The sequence below is a fragment of the Cryptomeria japonica genome, chromosome 4 (assembly GCF_030272615.1).
Source record: "Cryptomeria japonica chromosome 4, Sugi_1.0, whole genome shotgun sequence".
Taxonomy (NCBI): Eukaryota; Viridiplantae; Streptophyta; class Pinopsida; order Cupressales; family Cupressaceae; genus Cryptomeria; species Cryptomeria japonica.
The window spans coordinates 89,642,127-89,653,587 of record NC_081408.1 but is presented as its reverse complement, the minus strand read 5'-3'; the positions used below and the strand labels follow the sequence as shown (position 1 = coordinate 89,653,587).

The window sequence follows — 11,461 nt, the reverse complement described above, 5'->3', positions numbered from 1 at the left end:
ATCTCAAGGGATATTTATGTGACCCTTTCTGCATGGCTTGTTTATGCATTTTGGGGGTCATAAGGAGGGAAATAAGGCATGAATGCCTTGGGGGGCATAAGGATGTGGGGTTGTTATACTTATGATATATCATTGTTTGCCATGAGGTGGCTTTGTGTTTTACCATACTTGCAGTCTCCTCAGGGTATTTGGTCCACTACCACCCATGTAAAATCATCACATTTTGTGGTGCAGTGTAGCCTTGGTTGGGAAAATGTTGTTGTGACTATTTTCCCCTGCTTGTTGTGTTTGCATGTGTGTATCCTGTCTAGGGCTTGGTTCTCCAAGCTCGAGGGTGGCTACTAGTTAGCCTAGGCTGGGAGGTGAGCACTCCATAGTCATAGCCAATGATTTAATTGCAGGTGTTTGGAAGAAAAGAAAAAAGACAAGTAGAAGATTGCTGAAATTATTGTTCGCAGAAAAGATTTGGGAATGAAACATTTTATATTTTAAAGTGCAGCAATGTAAAAGGGATTGTAATTACTTTGAAAAGAAAATTGTATCTATTTTAATAGAAGTCCTCATTTAATAGAAATGAGGGATTAGTTTGGGTATTTCTCCCTCTTGTAGTAATATCTATATTGTATTCTAAAAATGCCTTAAATAAATGCATTATTTTTGTTAATTTATTATTGCATAAATGAAATGATTCTATTAGATTATTATTGCAAAAGAAAATATGTATTACTGGAATTAAGTTCCCTATAGTTACTATTAGTATTATGCATGTTAGTTGAAAAAATAAAATAAAATAAAAACTTATTTTGCATGTTAGTTCTGAAAATAAAAGAATCGATGTATTTCCTATGCTTATCTCTAAAGTTAAATTTAAATAATATAACATTTATATAGTTGCTGTAAAGTTTATTGTATTCTATCATTTTCATTTATTTGCAGAAAACAAATCTAAAAAAATAAAAAAATATGATTATCCCTAAGTTGTATTTCCATATTTTCTAGTCTAAAAATAGTTGTTGTATAAGTTGATTAAATTCTGTCATTTTACTTGTTTGCAGAAATTAAAATCTAGAATTAAATGGTCTATCTATTTTTTTAAAAAAAATATATATAACATATTTATATAGTCATTGTTCATATTTATTTATCTTTGATTTTTATTTATTTGCAGAAATTAAACCTAGAGTTAATTAGGCTATCTCAGATATATGGTATTTAATTTAAAAGAAAAAAAAATACATTGGATTAAATCAGATTATTATAGTCATAAAAAAATATAATAACTATATTTCTGCACAGTAGAGTTAGCCTGAGTTTCAAATGCAATATATATATATATATATATATATATATATATATATATATATATATATATATATATATATATATATATATATATATTAAACTATATATATAATAAATAAATTTAATATTTACAAAAAATAAAATAAAATAAAATAAAAATTTTACCCATGGGAAGGGCTCCCCCCCCCAACACAGTGGGCGACGGACCCCCCAGTGGCGGCCGCAGCCGCCACTGTGGACCGAACCCATAGTGGGAGGCTTCGGCCACCACTATGGGCGACGCCCCATAGCGACGGCGTTGTCGGGGCTGCGGGCCGCGCCCCACAGTGGCGGCCTAGGGTGCCTTTGTGGGTCACGACCCGTAGGCTCGGCAGTGGCCGCCCCTGCGGGGAGCCCCCCTCCATGGCTGCCGCCGCCTCCCTCCCTCTCAAAAAAAAAAATAACTCGGCCGCCCTCCGCCACCCTGATTTGTTCGGCCCCTGCAACAATAAAGAATTTCGAAACCCTAACCCAGTTTGGGTTAGGGTGTTCAAAAAATCATAGTATGAAGTACGAAATGAAAAATATTAAAAGGGTTTAGTCATATATAATAATAAAGTTAGGGTTTGCATGGATAACTTATAATGAAGTGAAAACATATTTATTTATAAATGTATATTTATATGTATATATATTTTTTCGTATATATATATATATATATATATAGAGAGAGAGAGAGAGAGAGAGAGAGAGAGAGAGAGAGAGAGAGAGAGAGAGAGAGAGAGAGAGAGAGAGAGATATAAAATATGAAGGGATAGTGCCAATTTTAGATTAAATATTTTATTAAGTGTTTTAATCTATATATATGTTTATAATAAACATATGGGAAAATATATGTTTTTGATAAACATAAGGGTATATTTAAAAATGATGTTTAATATTTTATTATTATTTTTGTAGTTTAATCTGATATAGATTTTGGAGATTAAACCATATAGGACGATTTTCGTTATGAATTTAATTGACCCTTTAGTCGATTTAGTTTAATCATATTTTAATTATTGTTAAAATAAAATATTGACATTTATGAACTAAGTACTAGGACTAATTTATTTAGTTCCAATAAAAGAAACAATTATTGGTTATTGGAGATTAATTTTATCTACGCCAATTAATTGACTAAATTTGATGAGATAATAAATTAATTTCCTTTAGTATTTCGCATTTAATTTTAAATTAATATCACTTAATTGAGTTAGTGGTTAGAATTGACTCACACATAGTTATGACAAACTTGTTTGTGCATTTCATGATAGCAAAATTAATGTTTTAGGTAGTGAATTTAAAAAAAAATTATCCCGTCCGTGCCCAAAAGTTTGGGCATGACACCTTCTCTATTGCAATATGTGAACTAGATTCTCTAAGGTTTTGTTGCCCTTATTCGTTTTATATAGTTAATTTCTTCACTTGTTCTTGTAGCCTCTTCAACAATTATGTGTTCCTGTCTTTCACATGTTTCCTCAATGTTCGGACCTCTATCTAGTAGGCAATCTAGATCAAGTCTATATATTTCTATAAATCTCTAACATCTAAGTTATTTCTTATATCTCAATCTAATATGGAATAAACCACTCTATTTTTTGCTTCTCTGTTATAGGCTCTTCTAACTTTTTGCATGCTTCCTTGAATCTCTTATCATACTCTTTAACAGATAATGATCCATGAGTTAAGTTATGCATCTTTGTGACACTCTCTATGGAGACTTTTGGTACCCAAAACTTCAATAGGAATTATGTTTTCACTATATTCCATGTAGTCGAATTTTTGATATAATTCTTGACATGCCATTCTAGTTCTTTGTCCCTCACTGGCCCAACAAAGTCCAATAAACTTTCCTTTTCAATATATTTTCTAGTTTGAGAAGGTTCAATAGGAATTTTATGTGCAAGAGTTGGAAGCAACTTATGCCCTAAACCACCTCTAATCTCTTTGATTTGTGTCTATTCATTTTTTGGTGTTATATTTTCTCTCCTAGGGTTTCACTATTGGAATATTTTATTGTGCTCTTCCAAAGCATTTTCTATTTTATGTTTTAATGTAATAGGGTTTTGAGGAACCTTCAAAACCTACCTTTCCCTTAATAAAAAATAGTTGTACAAAGATATTATTTGCACATCCAATATTTTCAAGCTCAAACCAAATGATAGAAGACCAATCATTACAAGAGAATGAATTCCTTGTAACAATTCCACTTGATTATCAAATACAAAGGTAGTGTGAACAATAAATTGGTGGATATGTTGCCAAGGCCACCTCTATTTTCAATAGTTAACACTCTTTCTCAATTGGATGGTTCCTTTACCAAAAAGATCTATATGAAGAAGTATAGGAAATATTAAGAATTTGAGGATATTTACAAGCAATCTATAAAGGGTAAAAAATATTTTCAACTAAACCTAGACTACTTTCTCTAAGAAGGATAGTTTTACAAAGGTAGAATGTTATGTCTTCCTAAAGAAAGAAGATTTGCATTCTAAATGAAAGTTTAACACTTCCAAAATTATGGATTGTTGAAAACGGACATCCTTAACTTTTGATATTTTCAATGATTTTAGAGTTTCTAAGAAATTAATAAATAGTTGAAGGTTCATTCATTGGTTGTATATGAAAATTGATTCCTTAAAGTTTGTTTGTGAGTACAAATTGTGCAGTATAAGAAAAACAATAATAGAAAGTTGGGAATGTGATAATTGTTATAGTACCTTCTTAGCCATGGGATAGCTTCTTGATGTATTTTCTTTGGAGGAATACCAAGATGGAATGACCATCTTTTGGTAGTGGATTGTCTTACAATATGTGTGTGTTCATTCCATGTTAAAAGAATTTTAAGGGAAGTGATGCAATTGAGTTGGTTTTACTCATGCATTGGTTCATTTTGGTTTCCCAGAAATTATTATATAGATTAAAAAAAAATTGTATTCAAAAGTCCACATAGTGGAAAAGTTCATTAAGAGGATTTTGGCAAGTTGATATATGTGTTTAGGAGAAGTTGAAGGAGTCATAATCTAGCTACAAAATGATCTATGATCAACATTGGTTTGAGAATAAGTTTCTAGTTAGAGACCTAGTGTGTTGCATCTAGGAAAGATAAGACTTCAATAGCAAGGAAGGAAGGTCAATTCCTTAATATATTGTTCATTTTAGATTTTGGAAGGAGGAGACGACAATTCATTTTATCTTGATTTTCCTCCTTCATGAAAATGTACTCACTATTGAATACTAAGAATATGAGATTGTTTGAACCTTCAATATTTAATGAAGAAGATGGTTTATTGTTGCTCACTTCATCTTACACTTTTTAAGATATACATAAATGACCAAGAGAAATTACAAAAGGGTCCTCAAGCAAATATGATTATTTGTTGTTAGAGTGTGTGTTGACATATATTATAATTTGATGTCTCACTAAAAGACATATAAAGAAATGTACATATTTTTAGTATTTGTTTATCGTCTCTATGAACATTGGGTGAATAAAAAGGAAACAAGATATATGGTCTCAAACACTTCAAACATAAGAAGCATAAGATATATATTATTTAAAAAAGTAGAAGGATCGGATGGTATTTTCATATGCATATTTAGTTGTTCTTTTATTGAATTATACTTTAATTTGATGTCGCCAATAAATTTTATCTTAAAGAATATGTAGCTCTAATACATTTAGAAAAATAATTTTTTAACTTCATTTTCAGCACATCTAAATTTAAGGATTTGACTATTTCATTTTCTGAAGAACTCTACTCTCTTATATGGGCTAAGCTTTTGGAGCTTTATGACAAATGATTGAGACTAGATAAAGTGTGTCCATCTCAATGATATCTAACAATCTACATGTCAAATAGATTTGGCAATATAATTTAACACAACCAAATTTAATTTCCAAGTGGTCATCTTGGGTATTCATATTTAACATTCATATTCCCATGCATTATGTACACCATTGAGCCCAAAACCTCCCTTTTAATTGACCTAATAGAAATTGACCATGAGAAAAGGCTTCATCTCTAAATCAAGGTTATTTAAAATTAGATGCACAATTGCCATATATAATTCATATGGTTATAGTCTTGGGAACACCTCTTCTTGAAGTTTGACAGAATTTAAAATCAATTAGCTTGCATCTCAAGGGTTGACAGAATTTAAGATCAATTAGCTTGCATCTTGAGGGTTATTATAATGATGAACATATCTTAAGGAAGATAAATATCTCTAGATTAGGCTATGACCTTTATGTTTCAGCTTAATTTCTCCAACAATAAAAATACCCCCTCCTTTGACAATGTTGATCACTAAAGCTTGCACTAAAGAAATCACAGTCCAGATGTTTCAAAATTGACTGAAATATCCAAACTGTGATTTCTTTAGTGCATGCAAAAGATGAACTGTGAATTCACAAATTAGAACAATTTCTATGATAAAATGAAATCAACCACTTCCAAGAACAAGAAAAAAAATTATATTATTTCTTACAATATAATAATTATTAGAAATGGGCTAAATTGTTGCTGGGTTAAAGCTATTTACCCATTTTCAACATAAGCAAACACACTTCTTGTATTGAAGGTTCTCTCAGTTTTTTCTATACCATGCTTATATTTGTTACTATCAACATTCTGCAACTTTACTACTGCTTTTTCTACTGCTGCTGCCTTGCAGAGATTAAATATATATACGAGTCGTGATAATTGAACATCACTTCAAAGTTCAAAGGCCTCATTGTAGCTTCATGCGCTTAATTGCCTGCAAAATATTTATAGGGTCAATATACTCGAAGAGAATAACAAACAATATTCATTAGGAGAATATGAGTTAAATTCTTAAACATGGCTAGTCACTTAAACTTGTGTGTAGAGGATGTTTGTAGAGATAACCTATTACTTTTCTCTGCCATGGTTTTTCAGCCCTAATTAAAGAGATGCTTTTGAAGAATAGAAAACTTTCCACAAACTATTCTTGCAGCGATCCAGAAAAGTGAAAGGGTAGTTGGAGCATTTTCATCTTCTGCTAATATAGCCTCTAGCCACTTCAAGAAGATAGACTGAAGAGACACGTAAGGATGACTTATATAAATGTAGATCAGAAGAGTTGTTAAAAAAGGACTCTTGAATATGCACAACAACAGTACCCTCCTTTCAAAACTTCTCAGAAAGGGAACCCTCAAATAGTAAGAACTGCCCTCAAATCAAATTTTTATATTTTACTCAAAGCTAGCCTAGGCCCTACTAGCAGGGCTGAACCCACTCATCAAGCTGACTTTGTGAGATAATGTTTTATGTAAGGCACTCTGTAACAGGAAAGCAGATGCCATACTTTGGAAACAAATGAGAAAAACTGTGAACATCATTAGTTTTTTACCAGGGATTATGAGTACTTTAGAGCTCTACCTATATATATAGATGATATTAATAACTGAAAAAGTAAACATAAAAGAAACGAGTTTTTAGATATGCCTGTTCTCTTTTTCTCCCAAATGCCTCCTGAGCCCTCTCCTTTGTTAGAAGCTGAAGATTTGTACTTAGGGAAAGGCACATTGTCTGCCTCAATGCAATTTAAATCCTCTATTAAAACCTCATAATGCCTTTTGACTTCCTCTCGAGATTTTCCATCAACCATGGCAGCCACATTTTGCCAACGGTCAGGAGTGTCTTTGTCATAAACAGCTATGGCCTTTTCAAACAATTTATTTTGCTGGGCTGTCCAGTTAGATGCAACATTTCTCCCAGACGAAGAACCTTGATTACTGGCCATACTACTAATTCAAGCCTTGGGGCAAACGAATTCAGGCAGAATTTAGAGGGACAATATATTGCTCTCCAACCTGATATGTCTACCAACTTTTCACTAACAGTAATAGTAATCAAGAACTTTAACTCTTGATGGACCCAAGGGCCAAAACCCAACCTATCCAAGTGCTCTACAATGAAAATTACTCAGTAAATTCTTAGGTAAATGCATATAATCTTGAAAAATAAGACTCAATACAATTTTAGGATAGGGTGTCAAAGCACCCAGTGCATGTAAATGATCTGGAGTGCTCTGAGATGGAATACAACCCAAGAAAAAGTGTATGTATCAGATTATTTGTAATATTCTAGGAGCAAATGCGAGATTAGGAGTTCAATTTAGATTAACTAAATGCTAGAAACCCAAACCAGTGTGGAGATGCATCAGAGAACTGCGAACCAAATAGGATGTATTTAACATCCAAGTAAACGATGTGGATGAAAGTCACAAGAAAACTACAGTTAAGAGTGGTCTCAGGGCTCAAAATGAAATAAATGAGAGACTCTGTTTCCAAAAAAACAGAACCAAAAATAAATTCAAGTATAAATATATGATCAGTAGCAAAGCTATTAAAAGATGACTCATAGACGGTACCCAATTTCCACAAATGCCCTAACAAATAATAAACTTGGAGGCAAACTAAGGATCAATTCAACTGGATTAATAGAAAAATTGATGCTTTTAGAGGGATTGGATATAAAGAAAATGGTGTGCCTTGGGGTTTTGCAATTTAGGCTCAGGGGTAGGAGAAGCTGTTTGCATTGAATGCACTGGATGAAATAATTGAGCAATCTAAACTATCCCTATAAATAGATTGGATTTTTGGCTTTGTCATGATGAGCCAGTTGGTAGAATCCGTGAAGAGTAGTGAAAAGAACAATGAATGACTCGTCTCTTTGCAATCCACATAATGGACCCTAATTGGACAAGGGGAATAAGAATCAGAGTAGCCCTGTCAGCTCAACAGAATCCAACCTCATCAATCATGAAAACTGCAAAACACTAGATTTCAAAAACAAATAATAATGACACGAACCATGAGTGCTAATTTTCCTATCAAGTTGTTTTATCCCTCCTCATCAGAGAATCTTATAGGATTTTCGCATCTGAAATAAGGACCAGGGGTTCTAATATCCCTTTACGGTTTTGACAGTTTTGCATATCTAAGGATTGATTTGATTTTTGTGGGTGTCTATTCCATGTTGTATGGTATTCTCCCTAGGTCTTCACAATATGTAGGAAACACTATACTACCCTACAGCTCCGCATTCAAAAAAAAAAAATCTTATACACCCAGAATACTACCTCAGTTTATAAAGGGTATGGCTTATGTAATAGAAACCCAGCCTACAAAATTTTTCAATGATAGAGTTAGTAGGCTCAGATCGTTTCCTTGATAACCAAACGGTATAAAGAAGCCATTTAAATCTAATTTGAATTTTTTTCAGAAAACCATTCATATGCTAAACATTTGTTTGTGGAAATGTTTTTAAAATAAAATGCAATCAATGTTATGTCAAATATAACTGAATAAAAACTATATCTATTAATTTAAACAAGTAGAAAAACATATAATCCACACAAAACAGCAGAAAGTAAATAACATAAACATACATTACACAGCTAATTAAGTGGTTGATCATAACTGATTACACAGAAAAAATCATCATCTATTAATGGTTATCCAATACATGGACTGTACACATCTATTTATGCATGGACTTTACATTCCCCACTATTTCTAGTAGAGAAAAATTAAAATGTCCAGAGAAAACATTCTAAAGGCTTTCAATTTCATTGACAAAATACTAACAAATATTATATAAAAATTGGGTAAATACGCAAAGAAATAAAACAGCAAGCTCCTAACACTTGTAAATTCACGTTCAGCACAAAAAATGCTGGCTCAAACAGAATTCCAAACACCCCTCCCAACTATATTATTTAAAATCCCTATTTCAAACAAATGTAAAGCCCAAGCAAGAAGAAGATATGGCACCCTGTTCAACAACAAATTGGTACTTTACCTGCGAGAAAATGATGCCTAAAAGAGTAAGAATATGATAGCCCAATCTACTGTAAATTAGACCTAGTTCTGCAATAAACGATGGAGCTAAAGTTCATATAAAATGAAGCCCAAGTAGTATTTATTTGCAACATAAGCAAACCATTATGGAACATCTGGGGAATGTTAAAAAATGTCATACAAATTTGCATGTCCATACACCTATAGCAGGGCGTGACAGGTAATGCTTGGTGAATCTTGCAAGGAATATGAACATCTTGAACATTGCCATGGTAATTGTTTGACAAAATGACTCCAAATTAGCACAATTTAAAACCATTCAAGAGAGATTTCATGCATGAATTCCTCTGTATAGAAATCCATTCTCGATCATGTTTTGATGGGCATTCGTATCCTCTTCGCAAGCTAATTTGAGCACAGGCAGACAGGATGCTACTTGCTTTTGATTAAAAGTTTCTAAAGCCTTTTCAACAAACCCATTTTGGAACAGGCCACTTCGACATTCAGGGGCCACAGTTCTTTGAGGCATTTTGTCAAACAGCTCACGAACCTTAACTAGACTCCCATTTTGAATACAAGTTTACCATTACTCTGTGCAGACAGATCGTTAGTTAATTATCTGAGCTGTCAACTAACATTCTCCCCATTTCTAATTTCTGGATAAACTGTCCCACAGCCAACTTTGGGATGACAATTATTTTGGCATATCTTGTGTCTTCATGTTTTATTTTGTGTGTATACTTTGTTGAGTTCCTTCCAAACTCTCTGAGGAGAAAAGACTAGATCAGAACCATGTTTTATTTTGTGTATACTTTGTTGAGTTCCTTCCAAACTCTCTGAGAAGAAAGACTAGACCAGAACTGTATGTATGTATGTATGGACAACTTTTATATCTGAAGGATTGTTGCAGTTAAATAAATAAGGTTTGTAATTAAACTTATAATGATGGATATCTGTTAGGAGATCATTTCTCATTGTGAGGATCATTACAAACTAATATTTCTTGGGCATCTTCCTAATTATTTTTTACACTCATCTCATTAAAAAAATTCCCCTTAATCAAAATCCTAAAATTCCTCATCATTTATATTTTGATGGATATCCATATCTTATGCCTACCCTTGTCAATTCTAACACAATCATAGGTATCCTACTCTCTCACACTAAACTTCTTTCACATCAAATTAATTTCTCTTTTAACCGTTGATTTTATTTAGTATTGCTTTTCTATTTTAGGGATGTCAAGGGAGGTTAGGATGATAGGTTAAATTTATTTATATTTTCATTATAGTATAGGTGTGTAGTTTTAACTTTTGTAGTTCTAACAATGCAATCTATATTCCTTATATATAGTTTCAAACACAATTTTGAAGATCTTAGAAGCCTTTAAAAAGATAAAAAAAAAAATAGGCCAAAATGATCTTCAAATGTTTTTATTTTGTAAATCTCTTTGTGGGCTTTCCAATGATATATTACAAAAGCAAATCCGATCTTTGAATCAAAAGCTATGGATCCCAAAAGTTGTGATACCAAAATTCAACTTTCGAATTATAAAAATTCTTCCTAGGTAGGAAAATAAATGGTTAAACTTTCTAGAACTTTCTAAGGTGATTGTTGATGCCAAATAAAGAGGGGAACCGAGGTTATAGAGGACAACTTCATTAGTGTTGATTGTGGCTTTGAATTATAGAGTTTTCTTACAGAGTTGATTTTCTTTGTAATAAGTTAAGCACGTGATTGTATCATTGTAATTTTTGAATATGTAATTTCATTTTATTGAAGAAATAGAAAGTGGGTTATTTTCTTTCTTCCATTTTCCTATGTTTGAGTTTGGGTGACGTAGCCCTTCATCAATTATAAACAAGCAAAAGAATATATGAGTGGCTTGCACCAACCAACTACGTAAATTTAAGGGAATGATTCATCAAGGTAATCAAATTTCTTAGCTAGTATTTGCTATGGTTTTCTAGGCTTTTATAAAAATACTTAATAATGAGAATAATTTCACTAAGAAAGTTAACATCTTTTGAAAAATAAAGAAAGGTTTACCATTAAAAAAAAGCTACGATTCACCAAAAATTTATAAAAATAAAATAAAATTATGGGCATTTCCTTAAAGTTTTACTAAAAAATGGTATTTGGATCCTTCATCTAATTAGTCATGAGTTTTTCATTGAAAAAACTCTTCACTTTGAGGAGATTTCTTCAAGTCCAACTCTTGACAATTCTCTTTCTTTAATCACCAAAGACACACTAGGGATATAAAATAGTTATTGAGGCAAATCCGCTTTAGGAAATCTGTGTTAG

General features: G+C 32.1%; 1 protein-coding gene across 1 annotated transcript; it reads right to left on the bottom strand.

Moving 5' to 3' along the window:
- Nucleotides 1-1,572: 1,572 nt before the first annotated feature.
- LOC131032919 (transcription factor DIVARICATA-like) lies at nt 1,573-7,878 on the bottom strand. Its single transcript, XM_057964022.2, has 2 exons — nt 6,768-7,878; nt 1,573-1,781 (listed from the first exon to the last, which is right to left on the bottom strand). The coding sequence occupies exons 1-2, from the start codon at nt 7,090-7,092 to the stop codon at nt 1,573-1,575; spliced, it is 534 nt and encodes a 177-aa protein (XP_057820005.2). The 5' UTR covers nt 7,093-7,878.
- Nucleotides 7,879-11,461: the final 3,583 nt, after the last annotated feature.

What these genes read in the sequence shown, in the direction of transcription:
- LOC131032919 (XM_057964022.2), bottom strand. Translation starts at nt 7,092, where the DNA reads ATGGCCAGTAATCAAGGTTCTTCGTCTGGGAGAAATGTTGCATCTAAC. An exon ending in TAAAAACTCGTTTCTTTTAT is followed by an intron (nt 1,782 to 6,767) that starts GTTTACTTTTTC and finishes TTATTGTTGCAG; the next exon opens with GGGCCGAACAAATCAGGGTG.